At 40.5% G+C, this 18774-nt stretch overlaps 1 protein-coding gene across 2 annotated transcripts; it reads right to left on the bottom strand.

Moving 5' to 3' along the window:
- Positions 1-830: 830 nt before the first annotated feature.
- On the bottom strand, positions 831-18276 carry PERP (p53 apoptosis effector related to PMP22). 2 transcript variants are annotated; one of them, XM_060167730.1, is made up of 4 exons: positions 17998-18276; positions 6537-6677; positions 2094-2321; positions 831-1702 (listed from the first exon to the last, which is right to left on the bottom strand). In XM_060167730.1, the coding sequence occupies exons 1-3, from the start codon at positions 18185-18187 to the stop codon at positions 2095-2097; spliced, it is 558 nt and encodes a 185-aa protein (XP_060023713.1). In that variant the 5' UTR covers positions 18188-18276; the 3' UTR covers positions 831-1702; position 2094. The 2 variants fall into 2 exon arrangements, with proteins under 2 accessions (XP_060023713.1, XP_060023712.1); XM_060167729.1 differs by having other exon boundaries at positions 831-2321; positions 17998-18274.
- Between the last annotated feature and the right edge of the window lie 498 nt (positions 18277-18774).

The following is an 18774-nucleotide window of genomic DNA, read 5'->3' as shown; positions in this document are numbered from 1 at the left end:
GCACTGTTGGTGGGAATGTAAACTGACACAGCCACTATGGAGAACAGTACGGAGGTTCCTTAAGAAACTAAAAATAGAACTACCATACGACCCAGCAATCCCACTACGGGGCATAGACCCTGAGAAAACCATAATTCAAAAAGAGTCATGTACCACAATGTTCACTGCAGCTCTATTTACAATAGCCAGGACATGGAAGCAACCTGAGTGTCCACTGACAGATGAATGGATAAAGAAGATGTGGCACATATATACAATGGAATATTACTCAGCCATAAAAAAAGGAAATTGAGTTATTTGTAGTGAGGTGGATGGACCTAGAGTGTGTCATACAGAGTGAAGTAAGTCAGAAAGAGAAAAACAAATACCGTATGCTAACACATATATATAGAATCTAAGGGGGAAAAAATGGTTCTGAAGAACCTAGGGGTAGGACAGGAATAAGGACGCAGATGTAGAGAATGGACTTGAGGACACGGGGAGGGGGAAGGGTAAGCTGGGACGAAGTGAGAGAGTGGCATGGACATATATACACTACCAAACGTAAAATAGATAGCTAGTGGGAAGCAGCCACATAGCACAGGGAGATCAGCTCGGTGCTTTGTGACCACCTAGAGGGGTGGGATAGGGAGGGTGAGAGGGAGACGCAAGAGGGAGGGGATATGGAGATATATGTATATGTATAGCTGATTCACTTTGTTATACAGCAGAAACCAACATAACATTGTAAAGCAATTATACTCCAATAAAGATGTTAAAAAAGAAATTCCCTTCCTCAGAATGGGGGGGGGGGGCTGAGAAGCAAAACCAAAAAAACTGCAAACTAGATACAAGATTAGAACACCTGGTTTATTGGGAAAAATTCATAATGAAAACTGCAACTGCTTATTTTTACAACTTATAATAATTTGATACATAAAATGAATTGGTTTTCATTACATAAGTACAAATATTAAAAAAAAATCCATGTGATATATCATATTTGCCATTCAGAGAAATCCCACATCCCTGAATTCTCCTGTTGCATGTTTTACCTCAGATATTTTTAATCTGTTTACCAAGGGAAACCAGGTTTTTAACCGTATTTGAGTTTTTGATTACAGCTGCAATCTATCAGAAGCTGTGTCTACACGATTAGAGCCTGGTCAAGCCTAAGGCGAAAAATTCAAGCCATTTCTTCTCTTTAGGCTGTTTTCATGTTACTTTTGTGATGGGAATGGCCCTCCTAATGGTTTACTAAACAACCTAATCCCACCTAGAGGTTACGAAGAATTAGACCAATCCACCTTTTAATCCAGTCTACCCTAGTCTAGAACATATAGACACCAAACAGCGCAGAATTATTAGTAGCACTTTACCACACCCCAACCCTACAAACCACTTTAAAAGAGAAAATTTCATCTTAAGATTTCACTACTTAAGGAGGTCTTACTACTGCAACAGGCTTTGGCTATGAAAGAATACTTTCCTAGATGCCATATCAAGTTAACGGGAAGCTTAGCCCCAAATCAGTTATTCATGATGTTAATTAGAAATCCTCACAAATGATATGCGTTTAGGAAATGATATGGCTTCTTTAAATAGCTGAAGGTTTGAAAAAATATTTATTTTTTGCATTTCTTTTAGAATATTTGGTCACTGGCAATTTTTACCAGTATCTTCCTCTTCTCCTTAAGTCCTTAATAGACCCCGTTCATTCCATCTGGGAAAAACAGAAACCTGATCAGATTACTCAAATCTCTGAAGCCTTCTCATTTTTACCTTATAAATTACGTAAGTTTCCTTCTCATATTCTTTTACAAATGCAATATAAATGGTATGGCTAGATATAAGGAAACACTGGCATATTAATAATTAGGTAATTAGTTAAAAGAAGTAAGTCTTGTTTAACTCTACAAATCACAGATAAAAGATGAATATGAAACTCTAAAACTATTTAAGAAATATCCTCTCCCAAAGTATTGTAGCACTTTGACTATAGTTTAATGATATGAACACTGCCCCAAACATAGGTTCAGAGTAATCCGGGGGAAACAGTTTCTTTCTCTGGAGTCCATCTCAGCAGCAGTGATGTTCTTCTGCTCATTCCTCACCTTAGGGAGATGTGTAGAAGTACCTCGGCTTGGCATTGCCCAGCAGGTCATCTGCATAGTTGGGGAGGCAACAGAAGAAGAAGGCACAGCCAATCAGGATAATTGTGGCCGCCCACCCAAAGCCGTAGGCCCAGTCATAGATGTAGATGCCACCAGGGCTGTCAGCCAAGTTAAAGGTCTCGTTGTACTTCACAGGGTAAATTACCAGGGCGATGATCTGGAACACAGCTAAAAGGAAGGAAAAAAAAAATACAAAGTATGAATGTATGAATGAATGAATGCATGGTAACAACAGATTATTTCCTCTTCCACAACATTTTTGCCTTAAAATAAGTATTAAATCCACCTAAATAATGCTGATAAAAGGGGCTGGGGGAGTCTAGTTAATCATAAGCCAAAAAAGATGACTGAATATTGTGTGTCAGAGATACCTGGCTGAGTAGAATACTGAGTATATGAAATACAGACAGAAAATTAGAGATTCATGTACCTATGTAAGCATTATACATACTAAAGTAAAACGTGCTGAATTGTGGTGTGCAATAGGAAGCAAGAGGGTAGAGGAGAGCCTACTTTTTCATCTTTGCTTTTCCTGTGCCAAACATAAGTTAATATTATCACTGTTAGCAAAATAAAACATATGTACATATACATATGTCTGTGTATGCACACACAGACACAGATAGAGGAATATTCATTCAATAAATAAATGACTAAATAAAACAATGAATCAATGATGCAAATGATCAATGGGAGAATCAGGAGAAAAGCCTGCAGAGGAAGGGGGAATCTGAAGAATAAATAGAAATGAAGAGATGGAGGAGAGGAAGAAGAGCATTCCAGCCTCTGGGGAAATAGAAGCAAAAGAGGGGAATAACCACAGTGCTTTAAAAAGTGAAAGGGGGGGCTTCCCTGGTGGCGCAGTGGTTGAGAGTCCGCCTGCTGATGCAGGGGACACGGGTTCGTGCCCTGGTCCGAGAAGATCCCACATGCCGCGGAGCGGCTGGCCCGTGAGCCATGGCCGCTGAGCCTGCGCGTCCGGAGCCTGTGCTCCGCAACGGGAGAGGCCACAACAGTGAGAGGCCCGCGTACCGCAAAAAAAAAAAAAAAAAAAAAAGTGAAAGGGAAGATACGGGAAGGAAAACATATGTCAAAAAAATTTCTAAACTCTTTGATATGAGTCACATTGTTACAATTATTATTAATCATGTATTAACAATTTACATTGCTTAAAAATAAAAGGAATTTATTAAATCTACTTTGTAGTCTTTTTCAATGAACATGCATAATTCTATAAAGCTCTAATGAGTATACACATGCTATGCTATGCTATGCAATTTTTACCTAGTATTTAGTATATGCATTGCCATGACTTTGGGTATAAGCAGATTTTAGCTCTGTGACACTCAGACGCTACTCTTCACAAAGAGGGATCAGCTGGCTGAACTCCCAGGAGTACGTCAGGGAGTCAACAGTCCTCGCCACCACCTTTCTTTCACCTTAATTTTTTTCTACTAGCTCCACAGATATACCCTTAACTAGTTTTCTTTTTTTTTTTTTTAATTACTAGAAAGGCTGTAGATGTTTCCACATCTTGATTTGTTGCTTCTATTTCCCAACTTAAAATGTTCTTCTTTGGCAACTTATGAAAGGCAATCTTAGTGCAGATCTTAAATATTTCTCTGGTTCCTGTCTACTTTATTTATTTATTTTTAAATATTTATTTATTTATTTATTTTGGCTGCACCAGGTCTTAGTTGAGGCATGCAGGATCTTTTTTTTTGTTTTTTTTCAGTTGTGGCATGCAGACTCTTAGTTGTGGCATATGGTCTTCTTAGTTGCAACATGTGAACTCTTAGTTGCGGCACGCATGTGGGATCTAGTTCCCCCACCAAGGATCAAGCTCGGGCCCCCTGCACGGGGAGTTCAGAGTCTTACCCACTGGACCACGAGGGAAGTCCCACTTTCTGTCTAGTTTAAATAACAAACTCTCACTAGTTAAGTTTGTCATTTTCTGCAAATCATTGTGTATGACACAAAAGGAACACTTCTCTGCATTTTTCTCTAATATGCCTAATGATAAATGTTAAACATTGTTATTTACCCATTTTGGTTCATCACATAAAGTTCTTGTAATGGTTTGGATCAATTTTTACAAAATCTAAATTGTATTGGTGTTCAGTTATTCTGATTTTAACCCAATAATATACATCACATTAAAAAGAATTGTTATGAAATATATCTTAAAAATCAAGTAGGGCTTATTCAACATTATTACCACTAAAAATGTATTGAGATCTCTAGGCTTTTTATTTTTCTATTAAACATTTCCCATTCCACTTGTCCAACTTTGAAGAAGAGGAGAATTAAATTGTAAGATGAGAACACGGGGTTAAGCAGGACAGTTCAGCTGTTTATCTATCGAAACTCACCAGAACGAGTTTTTTTTACAATAACTCCTGCAAGCCTGTTAGCTAGAGATGGCGATTACTAGATCTTAAATGTTTTAATGTTAAGGTGGACAGAAGAGTTTTACTACGATTTCTTTTAATTTTGGTAAAATATACTCAACATAATATTTATCATTTTAGCCATTTGCTAAGTGTTCGATTCAGTGGCATTAAATACATTCACAATGTTGTGTAATCATCACCACTATCCACACCTAAAACATTTTCAACATCCACAACATGTACCCGTTACCCCCTCCCCTCGGCTGCTGGTAACCTCCAATCGACTTTCTGTCTCTGTGAATTTGCCTATTCCAGGTACTTCATACAAGTGAAATCATAAAATATTCGTCCTTCTGTATCTACCTTATTTCTTTCAGCATAACGTTTTCAAGGTCCGTCCATGTTGTAGCTCACATCAAAATTTCATTCCTTTTTATGGCTGAATGATATTCCATTGTAGGTATAGACTACCTTTTGTTTATATATTTATCTGCTGCTGAACACTTGGGTTGTTTCCACCTTTTGGCTATTGTGAATAATGCTGCTATGAACATGGATGTACAAGTACCTATTCAAATCCCTGCTTTTGGTTCTTTTGGATATATACCTAGAAGTGGAATTGATGGGTCATAAAGGATTCTTCAATGAACGTTAATGTCATAGTGTTATTTCTAATGGTGATTTATATAGGCATCTACCTAGTCTTCTAAGACATGTGATAGGAAGCTACATCAAATTGTTTCTTTGATAAGGTCTTGTAAATTTGAACTACAAAACACCAAATAAAAGTGGAGGGGGGATTCAACAAGATTCTTCATATGTTTTGTGATTCCTAGCCATTTCTGATTCTAAAATATTATTCCAAAAGCAAAGTTTGAAACATGAGGAACACTCGAGTAAACTTTATTTTGAATCAAGAGACATGTTTAAATGTACAGGGGACGGTTAGACCTGCACTGGCTGGTTCTCGGAGGCTACCTCCTTCCTCCCAGCCAGGGCCTTTTTGCTCCTCACTTATCCTGCCCTAGATCCTGCCATCACCTTCTTTGTACTCAGGGAACCCTGCGCACAGCAGTCCCACTCAGGTTCAGGCTTGATCCTATGGACCCCTCTAGTTACAAGGCTTCTGACTTGTTTCCGAAACCATATGCTCACTTTGTATTTATACCCCAGGTCTGTGGCTGGACTTCGGCATTTGTTCCATGAGCCTAAGTTAGTAGCTTGAGAAATGGACTATGGCCGCCTCAGTTTGCCCTTATCAGCATCTTCTTCTTCTTTCCCCTCCTCAGGAAATCCAGATTTGCATCTAAATCCAGCTCTGTGGCTGGGGTCCTGCTCCTTTGGCAGACTTCCCTACTGCCAGGTGCCCACCTAAAATTTCAAATAATTCTTGCCTCTAGATTCTTGCTAGTTCTGATATTCCCTTAATAAATGTTCTCTCCAAGCCCCACCCAGCTGCATAACTAAGTTTCCCATCCCCCAACCCTGGCTCTAAGCTGCAAAGAGGCAATTCCAGATCTGGCCCCTCCCAGATCCCCCATCCCACTGCAGAAAACCCTTCTGTGACCCACCACATCCTAGGACTGCAGAACGCCTTCAACAAGTGCAATGGTTCAGGGACATTCCAGTCCCCTCAGGCATGGGGCTCATGGGAGGCCAGCCTGGGACCACTATGGAGACACTGCACTTCCAGCCCTGGTCCCTCGGGGCAGGGGTGTCAAGGGCATGGGGTCATCTACGAGAGATACCAGCAGGTAGAGTGACAACCTTCCTCACTTGGATGGGGGACATGGAACGCTGTCTCAGGCAGAGGATAAAAGGGATCCAGCTCTTAAAATACATCTCTCCTCTGTTACTTCTGCCTTTGGTGACACATTTTCCGAGAACAGATCAGGAGCTGTATTGTCAGAGATCTTCTTTGTGGCGTGGACATTATTATATTGATGTCCCCTGCAGAGAGGAAGAAAGGATTGCTGGCGCACAGTCTTACCAGCCAGGGCCAGGAGGCTTCCAATCATTCTCAGGAAGACAAGCATTTGGGATCCGCAGAGGGCAAAGAAAGAGAGGATGAAAGAGATCACCAGGATGATGAAGCCACAGAGGAGCATGGCGGCAGCTGCCTTTCCCCACGCTATAAGAAAGAAACAGCAATTAGTAAGACAGACAAGCCAAATTTAAAAGTTACTTATCAAAGCATCAATGGGGTTTTTTTTTTCTTTCTACTAATTGTATTTGGGTGGAAGAACAGATTTTCTTTAGACAATACTTAAGCATCTCCATATTTTAAGGGAAGAATAGGCGATTCATAGGTAGGACATTAACATACTGATATGCAGTAATGCCTTATCCCCTCAGTTTTGGGGCAAATGTTTATACCTCCGAAATGAAAAGTAAACTACATCAAACTGTATCTCATTTAATAAACTGGCATATAAACAGGTATATTTAACAGAGTCGCTCAAGTTCTACTATAACATGACCACAATAAACAACATTTTTACTATGGAACAATCCAAATTACAATCTCTTCAGGAACTGTTTCAAATACCTTTAAAAGGGTCTTTTTTCCATATTAAGGTTTGGTCCCATGCAAAAATAATTACTGAAAACTCATAGTACGTATGACCAGACAGAGATATAAAATAAAACAATTTAATTGTAAAGTAGCTAGCTGTGCTTTTTATAACACGTTTAGGTGCAAACAACATTTCTAAATTTTAACTTGTGAAGTATTCAGAATTTATTGCACAGTAATTCTCAATTATTGACATGGGCCCTAAAAACAATAAGGATGAGGTGGAAATTGAGTTCTAGATTTGAAGATCTACATGGGCAGCTCTAGCCCTGGGTCATTCTGCTCTGCCCCTGTGGGAAGAGAAGAGTCATGACTCCCAAGCTAAGGATTCCAGCCAATCATTCTTATTGTTCAAACTGCACTGATTTGTAAAATCTCTTCCCACACAACCTTCTCTCTAGAGGTAGTAACTGACATGTAGGAAGTAATCGCTCTGTGCCAGGCACTGGGCTGAGAACCCAACGTGCCTTAGCAACCTGAATCCTCACAATAACTTTTTAAGGTTCACACTCTGTTATCATTTCTATTTTAGAAGTGAGATTATACTAAGCCTTGGAGAGTCCAGATAACCTGCCCAGAGCCACACAGCTGGCAGCCAAGTTTGATTTCCAGACTGTCTGAATCCAGAACAGGACTCTTTTTTCTTTTTTTTTAAGATATAAGTTACATACTAGAAAATTCATCCATTTAAAGCATACAATTCTGTAGTTTTCACTCCATTCACAGGGTTGTGCAACCATCACCGCTTTCAATTCCAAAATTTTCATCACCCCAAAGAGAAACCCCACGTCCGTTAGCAGTGCCCTTCTCCTCCCCGCTTCCTTCACCTTCTGATCTACTTTCTGTCTCTATAAATTTGCTTATTCTGGACATTTCATATAAACGGAATTATATACTATGTGGCCTTTGTGACTGTCTTACGCTTTCACTTAGCATAATGTCTTCAAGGTTCACCCATGTTGGAACAGCATGGATTAGGACTGCTTTTCTGTTTGTTTTTTGCTTTTTGTTTGTTTTTTTTTGTGGTACGCGGGCCTCTCACTGTTGTGGCCTCTCCCGTTGCAGAGCACAGGCTCCGGACGCGCAGGCTCAGCAGCCATGGCTCACGGGCCCAGCCGTTCTGCGGCATGTGGGATTTTCCCGGACCGGGGCACGAACCCGTGTCCCCTGCATCGGCAGGCGGACTCTCAACCACCGCGCCACCAGGGAAGCCCTGCATTCCTTTTTATGACCAATAATTATTCTATTGTATGGATAGCCCACACTATGTTTACCCACTCATTCATTAATGGATGAACATGCACCCTTAACCTATTTTTCTTTATTGCATTTGAAAAGGAGAGCTGCGTGTATCTCGGCACTGGTTTTACTCCAGCTTTAACCGAGCTTGGCTGGCAAACAAATCCTGACTTAATTTGGGGTCATTGGACTGGTCAGTGTTAGACAAAGTTAAGGACTAGCAGAAAGAACAAGGGCTTGGGAGCCAGCTTGCCCTCGTGTATACCCTGCCTCTATTACCTATTAGCCACTGTCAGTCTGCTCCTCTGTTAACCAAGGCTAAAATGCCTTCTTTCAAGATTACGGTGAGGATGAGAGCTCTTGTGTGAAAAGTCATGGAGCTATTAATTCTCCAGCCCTCTCTGTTCAAAAATGTCCTCGTGTATTCCGATGACTTTTTCCAGTACCTCAAGTTTTCACTTTATTCAACGTTCTCAAGGTTCTACACTGTCACATGAAGACTCTTCCTCAGTTCTCCACTGCATGTTTACATCTTCAACTGTCAGAGACAAACCTGGGCTGAGCTCCTCTGTTCCCTTCTCTAGCCTCCACACTCCCTCGAAATCTTCATCTACATTCAGGGATGACTGGGGTATAATAGGTAATTAAGGAAACGACACATGCTCAATGTTTTTTACATGCTCAAATACCATGTTTTCACACAGATTACCCCTTAGTGGCACTGGTCAGGATGGCGTCATGACAGTACCTGAGTGGGCCTAGTTATATGTTTATAATTTTTATTACTTTCCTCCACGTCTTGCTCTCTTCCCGTGAGATCAGTAAGACCAAGGTAAAATAGAAATGTTTTATTTTAAAATAGACATGGATAAAGCCAAAATGTGAGATTAAGTCTCTTTTCTCACTTTTGCCTTGTCCTTCGAGTAAGGTAACTTTCCAGAGGAAACGGACCATGCTTTGGAAAGAACATTAATTAATCATACCATCTCGAAGTCCAGCCCATAAACCACTGACTCAAAATCATCAGTGGTGCTTATAAAAAGTATGGATTCCGGGCTTCCCTGGTGGCACAGTGGTTGAGAGTCCGCCTGCCGATGCAGGGGACGCGGGGTCGTACCCCGGTCCGGGAAGATCCCACGTGCCGCGGAGCGGCTGGGCCCGTGAGCCATGGCCGCTGAGCCTGCGCGTCCAGAGTCTGTCGTCCGCAAAGGGAGAGGCCACAACAGTGAGAGGCCCGCGTACCGCAAAAAAAAAAAAAAAAAAAAAAAAAGTATGGATTCCTACACATCCCTCCAGACATACTGAATCAGAGTTGGAAAGGAATCTGCATTTTACTGGTATTTCTTACATTTATACTAAAGTTTGAGACCAACTAAGAGAGATGATTAATCTTCTTATAAAAATAGCTGGAGCATGTAACTTTCAGTATGTAACCCACTGTCAGTTACAGTCTCATGTCTGTAGATTTTTGCATGGCTACTGCCAATCATTAAATTCAATTAAATAAAATCATTAAATTCCAATAAGCAGACACTGAGTTTTCCTTTTAAGGTGACTTCACATGTTTGAAACTGTTCAATGAAAAGGCAACACAGCTATATAAGCCATACAGAGGAATGCAAACAGGAAGATCAGTTGTATAGCAGAATGTGAGTTTTCAATAAAAACAGGAGAAGCATCCTAACAGGGAACATATTTAGTAATCAAACTTTGACAATCACAGATTAAGGTTTTTAAAGTATAGCTAAATAAATTATGTATGATGTTGCTATAAAGAGTAACATCAATCATTTTGCCTGTTTATTTGAGGAAGATTAATACAAAGTTAGATTATTGCTATTACTGCTTCCGCTGACATTACCGCTGAGGTGTAATTTACATTTAGTTTCAGGTACTTGAAAGGAATTAAATAAAAGAAATAGTAAGCCAATTCACCTAACCTAAAACCAACAGGTGAATGTAAATATGAACAGATCATTTTAAGAAATTTTCCTATGTTATGTTAAATCAACTCAATTAGCATCTTATTTAAAATGCTGAGTCTAAAGAAAATCAAAATGGAAAGTTAAGAAACAGTCTGTCTGGAGAAAGGCTGCCTTGGAAGTAGAACGTGTAAAACCTGCTCCTTGAGAGTGGAAACACCCACACTGATTCACTTAACTATCATTTAAGAGGTGGCACATATATACAATGGAATATTACTCAGCCATAAAAAGAAACGAAATTGAGCTATTTGTAATGAGGTGGACAGACCTAGAGTCTGTCATACAGAGTGAAGAAAGTCAGAAAGAGAAAGACAAATACCGTATGGTAACACATATATATGGAATTTAAGAAAAAAATAATGTCATGAAGAACCTAGGGGTAAGACAGGAATAAAGATACAGACCTACTAGAGAATGGACTTGAGGATATGGGGAGGGGGAGGGGTAAACTGTGACAAAGAGAAAGAGGGGCATGGATATATATACACTACCAAACGTAAGGTAGATAGCTAGTGGGAAGCGGCCGCATAGCACAGGGAGATCAGCTCGGTGCTTTGTGACCGCCTGGAGGGGTAGGATAGGGAGGGTGGGAGGGAGGGAGACGCAAGAGGGAAGAGATATGGGAACATATGTATATGTATAACTGATTCACTTTGTTATAAAGCAGAAACTAACACACCATTGTAAAGCAATTATACTCCAAAAAAGATGTAAAAAAAAAAATTACAATGAGGTATCAACTAAAAAAAAAAAAAAAAAAAAGATACAAATCTTGACATGGTTTTGAAGGTCCTGACTGATGGATAACAAGGAAGGCAATCTGCTGCCTCATGTCAATGACTATTTTGTTGTAAGATGATGAGATGGATCCTACCAGGTCTGAGCAGGGTCCTTCCAGCCCAATATTCTGCCTGAGAAGGGAACCAACAGCCATGTAGACTAACAACATGGCAATTCTCCATGACATACATTTTGAAAACTTAAGATAAATCTGTAGGCTAAGTGCCTTTGGTCTCCCTTAATCACCCAGAATGAGTCTAATATCTATAAATTTACCCAACCCTTTGGGAACTATATATTTTTATATTATACCTTGGTCTAAATTGTACCCTATTTACCAGCCTCAATGGAAAAACATCAATTTGTAAAACTTATCTTGAAGCTACTTGTTTCATGATTCAACATCAACAGATGGTCCTCAGGTCTTTGAAGACAGTCCATCTTCATCTATTCTGAAGACAAGTCTGTCCTTCATTAATATTTTATACACTAAATTTCTGCCTTTCCTAATCCACATTTTACTGGTATTTCTTACATCCATACTAAAATCTGAGAACAACTAAGATAGATGATTAATTTCCTTGTAAAAACAGATTGCAGCACTGCCAAAAAGGAGCGTGTAACTTTCAGTATGTGACCTACGGTCAATTATAGTCTCATTTCTATAGATTTTTTTTCATGGTTACTGCCAATCATTAAATTCAATTAAATACTATCATTAAATTCAAATAAGCAGAATATGTGTGTGTGTGTGTGTGTGTGTGTGTGTGTGTGTGTGTGTGTAGGGGATTGGGGAAGGACTGTCATTGTCAATTATCTTTCTCTGAATTGAGACCACAAAAGCATGTGCACTCCAGGTAAACAGAGTTTCTGCGCAGGAATGTTGTTTTTTGTTTTGTTTCCTTAAGGGAAGATAAATTTGGTGTTTCATATATATATATAATTTATTCTGTCCTAAGTTTATTTTCTAAGTACCACTTGAAGAAATTTATGTTATCAAAGAAACCAGCAACATTATAAATCCACTTTTAGATAAGATTCATTGAAGATCCAGTTAGGTAATGAAGGGCCTATCCGATTTTGCTATTGCTTGCAAAGGTTCAACATTAAGTCAACAACATGGAAACCATTCACTGGTTACTAATGAAATTCTGAGTTTCTTCTAAAAAATGTTTTTAAGTTTTTTGTATGAGGGATAATGCTATACGTTTTCCCAGAGATTATATACTAAAACATGATGTTACAAGGCAAATACAGCTGGGAAAAGACCAGTAAGATCGACTGAGAAGAAAAGAGCAATAAAAGTAAAAATAAATAAATACCTTGAATATCAAGCTAGAAACCGTAAATCAAAGTTAAGTTTATGAAAAGAAAAAATAAATAAACTTTTATTTTAAGACAAGGCGAGCACTACTGCTCTATCGTGGGTGACATTTTGGAGACTGTCATTACTTTTTCAACCCAAATTAGTATTTCTCTTAATGGATTTGCTGCATTCTTCAGTAGCTTTACATGTGGGCACCAAACATTGACCAAAACAGTCTGTGGCCTAGCCCCTTACTCAGTGCCCTGCAGATTCCAAATTGTCACCCAACTAGAGTAGAGGATGGTTCCTTTCCAGAACAAAGGATTCATCTATGAACAATACAGAAAGCCCTACCCATTAATACAAGATTTTGTCAGATTCCTTCCTATTGTTTCTATAAAGTTCTTTATTGTCATACACAAGCAGAACTGAAAACTGGACAAGACCATAATTGAAAAAATAAAAAAGATGCTATCTTGTGACCACCTAGAGGGGTGGGATAGGGAGGATGGGAGGGAGATGCAAGAGGGAGGAGATATGGGGCTATATGTATATGTATAGCTGATTCACTTTGTTATAAAGCAGAAACTAACACACCGTTGTAAAGCAATTATACTCCAATAAAAAAAATATATATATATATATATATATATATATATATCCTCCAGGTTCAAAAAAAAAGATGCTATCTACAAATAAATATAAACATGGGTAGATGATATATTCAAAAAGACTGTTGCATAGTCAATGAGGAGATCTGCAGTAATACAGGCCAGTGCTTCTGAAACTTAAAAGTGCTCACGAATCACCTGGGGACCTTGTTAAAATACAGATTCCAATTCAGTAGGTGGGGCCTGAGATGCTGAGTATCCAGTAACCTCCCAGATAATACTGATGCTGCTGGTCTGTAACACACGAGTAGCAAAAATCTGGAGGATGACTCAGGAAAGCCTCCAAAAAAATCGACACAGGAAGAATGATTCTGCAGAAGGTTTGGAAGGCAGGAAAGGAATGGCTTAAAGGAAGAATGATGCCGGGGTCTCTGGGGAGAAATTCCACAGTAGGTGTGAGATTCTTTACATGCTCTACATTTTCCCCTGAAACTGAGCCAGATGATAACCCTTTCCCATTGGTTTTTATGGAACTTTACCCCTTTATGGCCTTCTTTTAAAGTCTGAGTGGGGAAACCATCCTACACGGGAAGATGGGAAAATACTGGAAATTCTGTGTGAACTCAGACAAAATAACTAGCAGCAAATTTGGAATCTACCCTCAAATGTTTGAAAATCTGTCCGTTGGAAGAAGGCTGGAAAGAAGAATTTACAGAGAAGCACATTTCACCTCTTGTCAGTGTAAGAGAGGTACTTTTAAACAAATAGCATCGTGGAGAAAATTAAGTTGCTGAACAACGGGAAGAAGCTCAGATCAGCCGTGGGCGATGCTGATAGGTGGGCTTTGGAGAAAGCTTGAGTAGGCGCACTATTCATCCCTCCTAGATCTAAGAGTCTAGGAGTCTCTGGCCATTTACAAGGAGAAAAGACAAATCAGGAATTGAGGCTCTCTGGTAGTGCTAAGCGCAGCAAATGTGGAGTAAACTGGTCAAGATCACTGGTTCCTAGATGTCTAGATTTTATAAATCAACATATATATTTTTTTAATTATGAAAATCAATTGAGAGTGGCCAACTTTTTGTGTTACTATGTACGAATGTGAACACATGCCCACAAAGATTAATCTATCTACTAATGCCTAATTTCATAAAATAAGAGCATTTGAATACGTGACCCTGCCCCTCTGCAAAAAAGCCACAAGAACATAATCTCAAAATGAACTCCTTTAAGTTGAATTTAGGCTAATGTAAAACTATTAACTTCATACTTACTGATATTTTTCTCATTTCTCGTACATTTAAGAACCATAGGGCTAGATGATCTAAAAATATTTCCTGTATTAACCTGATTCTTTGACTTATCCAAGTCTGATTTCATGTAAAAAACATTCAATGTGGTATCTTTGGTAAAAAGGAGGCTCTGCACTTCTGAGTTCAGATCCAAGGCAAAGGCTCTCCAATGCTGCCACACTGACTCCCCGCCGTCAGTCTTGGAGCGTAAATTCATCTCAGCTGTCCCTGTAATTTATGCATAAACTTATCTTCATTAGTCTCTACCCTGACAAGTCAGAGCTTGCTTAGGACTTGAAATCTACATCTCTGATGCTGAAAATATCCTCCTGATGTACTCTTTCTTAAAACTGTAAAAGAAGGTGCCAGGAGTGCAAAAATACTATCTGTGAACATGGATTCAAATTTAATTTAGCATCTTCTTTTATTTATTTATTTTTGGCTGCGTTGGGTCTTCGTTGCTGTGCGCAGGCTTTCTCTCTAGTTGCAGTACGCAGGCTTCTCATTGCCGTGGCTTCTCTTGCTGTGGAGCACGGGCTCTAGGCACGCAGGCTTCTGTAGTTGTGGCCCACGGGCTTAGTTGCTCCGCGGCATGTGGGATCTTCCCGGACCAGGGCTCGAACCCGTGTCCCCTGCATTGGCAGGCGGATTCTTAACCACTGTGCCACCAGGGAAGTCCTAACTTTGCATTTTCTTTATACATGAAATTTGAATGATCATTTCAATGTTTAAATCTAAAGTTTTCTTTTCCAATTTTGAGGACTAGAAACCATGACTTTTTAAAAAATTCAAACAAGAATTTGTATTTATTTAGTTGTTACTATTATGTAAAAGAAAATATTCAGTGTTTAATTTGATTCATTGATGAGGAAAAATGAGGTGATATGGTAATCTGAAATTCTTTTAAAAAAATTAATGACAGTGAAGAATATAACATTCTGCTTTTTACATAATTCTATGGAACTATTTACCTTTATAAAAAAGTCTCTATTATTTTATTATTGCTGATACCTGCCAGCAAAATGAACATATTGTTACAAATGCCAGCAAATAAAAGAGATAGTGAAGCACTTTGTAATAAACAGGTATACTTTCTTAATACTGTAGTTTACAGTGGTAAATCACAAGGTTTATTTTCTAGCACATAGCAAGAATTTTTTAAAAAGTGATTATACACACTTAATTCTCAATATTGAGATATCATTTTAACTAGAGCCATCAACCTTATTCCTTGTTGTGTTTGTACATACGTGGGAGTGTGTGGAAACTGCTTACTGTATTTTAGATAAAATATGACCTCACGTGGACATATTGTTTTTGGCAAGGCCTAACTGCAGCTATCTGAAAATCTCAAAAGTTCAGAGACGCCTAGATAATCAACCTACGGGATAGGAATACACAATTTCTACACCTGTGAGGCAAAACTAGCCAACAGTCCATGGCAGGAGACAGAGTGGAAGTATAATAATCACTCCAACTCATCTTTGACTTCAATAGCCTGGGATGGACCTCTCCTGGTGAAATCATAGCTGTTTTCTTCTTCCCAAGGTCACCTAGTGACAGTGGGTGCTAGAGTCATGATCTGATTCTAGGGCTTGAGCAAAAGCCACGTCTAACACATCCTTGGCACTTGACTATCTTTGCAAAGGTCACCAGAATAACCAAATTGGAATGTGAAAGCCACCGACCGCTTATGAAAATCATTCTAGCTGCATCACAGAGGCAGTACTAGATTCCTCAAGGCTCACTTGGAAAACCGAACTTTTCTAAAGACCAATTTCTATATCAAATTGAAACATCAACTGTACACTGACTGGATCTGTCTTTTCTCTACGATTAAAAAAAGTTAATGCTTTAGACTCCTGTCTAATTAAAAAATTAGAAAAATTAGAAAACAGAAACAAAACCTGCTTACTCCCTTCTATATCAAAGCACTCTATCAGCCTGAGGTTAGAAGAGCCACACCCTAGGAAGGTGAGTTCATCCTGCAAATCAAGAAAAATAAAAACTGCATTGTGTATTTTTCACAAGAGGGCTGTGGTCACAGCCAGAGCTGTGCAGGCCAGATCACGTCCCAGCAATAGTGCTGATCTAGGCTCTGCCTGCACCCTTCTCCCCGCGGCACACTAACCTCCTTAATTCATATGCGCAGGATCGCTGAATATTCTTTGGGTCTGTATTAGTCTTTGCAGTGAGATACGATTATCAAAGTCTGTTTAAAAACACACCTGTTTTAAGCAAGTCTATTAAATCCCCTACAAGATACTGAACTCTGTTGCATTTTAACCAGAAGATAGAGACACATTATTTCAAAGAAATTAATTCCCTTCGAAAACCTAAAAGACTTGGGGTAATACAAACCCTGGCAGGTGTACTCTTTGCGCTTTAAGAGAGGAAAAACACAGACTTTAAGGAAAGTAGGAATTCCATTTAGTCTTTACATTTTATTACCTGCTAAGGAGAACCATGCCTCCTTTGGGGAGTAAATTTTTGGGGAGAACTTCCAAATAATTCCACGGTAGATACGATAAAGCACCAAGCCCCTGATACAGGGTCCCAGAAATAAACAGAGTTTGGTTTGAAGCCCTGGGCCACTTTGGAGGTGCGGGGCAAGTCAAAGGTCCTAGCAGAGAATGGGGAAAAAAAGCAGGGTAGCCTTCTTTCTCAGTTTTAAACTATTAAACTCAGTTGGTAAGGCTCCATTCAGTAGTAGTTGACTTTAAGCTTCTGATTATTCTCATACTTAAACCCTCCTCTCCCGAACCCCTCACACAATGCTAATCACGATAGACCCCGGCTGTTCTTCCCATCTACGAGAAAGCAGGGGGTGGTACCGGCCCAGAGCAAGCTCCTCTCCAGTCCCGCGTAATAGTAACAGGTAGTCCCTGAGGCTTCCTCCATGCTGGAAAAATAAAATACTCTATCTGCAGTATATTAAATTGTCAACTCTGCTTCATTTCGCTGGTGTAGAAGATGTGTTTGCTTTTTAGATTTCAAATCAGATTAAAATAAAGTTTTCTAAACTGCAATGCCAGGCCTAAGCCCAAAAGACACTCCCTCTAACAAGAATTAGCCTGCAGCATTAAACACTGCAGTATCTACTGAAATCTTCCCTGCTGAAACTTTGATTTAAAGGCCTTTTTTAAAGGAAGAAGAGCTGCTTTCACTTAGTTCAAGTTAAACGAATAATACAGCAACATTAGGGAAGGTACGCATTTTAAATACTTACATTTTAAAATATAAGGCATATTTCATATTTTAAGATATAAAATAGGTGGCGGAATGGGAAGAAATTTCAGTAGGTCTCCAAGAAAATATACTTTGTTCATTACATTTACTCATCAAACCCTTTTCAAATGGCTGAAATCGTCTTTTGCTGTACCAACAGACCCTACGAATAAACGTAGCTTGAACTAGGGCCATTTTCTTCCAGTGTCGAGCCTGATTTTGGACACGGAAAGCTGCTACTGCTTTATTTTGCTCGGGTCGGATGTATGAACCTAGGCTCTAAAGAGAGATTTGTTGAATCACCCATTACCCCCGACCCTGTTCAGTCCCTTCTCGACCCTGTTTAGTCCATTCTCATAGGGCGACTTCCGCACTCCCAGGGCGCCGGCGCTCGCCCAGCAGCCGCCCGGAGGACTTCACGGAGGCGGCGGCACTCACCAAATTTCATGAGGCTGTCGCATGTGCCGTCGAGGGTACACCGCCGCCACAGCGAGGAGTGCTCTTCGGTACCGCTCAACTGTAGCCATCCGCGGCCGGCCAACGCGATGATGTCGAAAATGATGGCGCTGAACAGGAGCAGGGGCAGGATCCACCTGCAGCGCTCGCAGGCCAGGCCGCAGGCCAGCATCTCGACGGCGGTGGTGGAGAGGAGAGGAGCGCGTGGGGCTCGGACGCCGGCGGAGAGTGACCCTAGAGCGCCGGCAGCGCGACAAAAGGGAGGAGGCCTCGGGGAGGCGGCTCCAGGAGGACGCGGCTCGGGGCAGGCCTCGGGGGCGAGGCGCTCGCCCCACCTAGATTCCGGTGACTCAGAGCGCACCGCCCTGACCTGCCCGGCTGGCCCAGGCGCGCGCGGGGGAGGAGGGGCCGGGCTCGGGTTACACTGGGTGTGTGTGAGCTTACTCTGCCCGGAGAGACCTGGAGCCGCGGGGTCCCACTGCCTCGTTTCCCTCTCACTTGGTCCTCTCGCATCCAGTGCTTTTCTTCGCAGTGCTTCAACGTGTACACATTTTAATCTGCGCATCACCAATTAAATATTTAACCCCTGAAGTCGGATCACGGTCAGATTTTCAACAATACGATATTTAAGTTTCGAGCCATTTGAGATGAGTGTTCACGTTGGACAGGGGTCATTGCCGCACTCTAAGCGCGTGTACCGAACCCAGGAGCCGGTCCCTGACCCTCGCCGGCAGGGCTGGGCGATTCCTGCTGGGGTCC

This window comes from Lagenorhynchus albirostris, chromosome 12 (assembly GCF_949774975.1).
Source record: "Lagenorhynchus albirostris chromosome 12, mLagAlb1.1, whole genome shotgun sequence".
In the NCBI taxonomy this organism is placed as follows: domain Eukaryota; kingdom Metazoa; phylum Chordata; class Mammalia; order Artiodactyla; family Delphinidae; genus Lagenorhynchus; species Lagenorhynchus albirostris.
The sequence above is the reverse complement of the archived record's forward strand: the minus strand, read 5'-3'. Positions and strand labels throughout refer to the sequence as shown.

Excerpts from the sequence above, each read along its gene's own strand:
- PERP (XM_060167730.1), bottom strand. The coding sequence starts at position 18,187 with ATGCTGGCCTGCGGCCTGGCCTGCGAGCGCTGCAGGTGGATCCTGCCC. Across the intron at positions 6,678-17,997 it reads CGACAGCCTCATGAAATTTG|CGTGGGGAAAGGCAGCTGCC; the intron begins GTGAGTGCCGCC and ends TCTTTCTTATAG. Across the intron at positions 2,322-6,536 it reads AAGCCTCCTGGCCCTGGCTG|CTGTGTTCCAGATCATCGCC; the intron begins GTAAGACTGTGC and ends CCTTCCTTTTAG.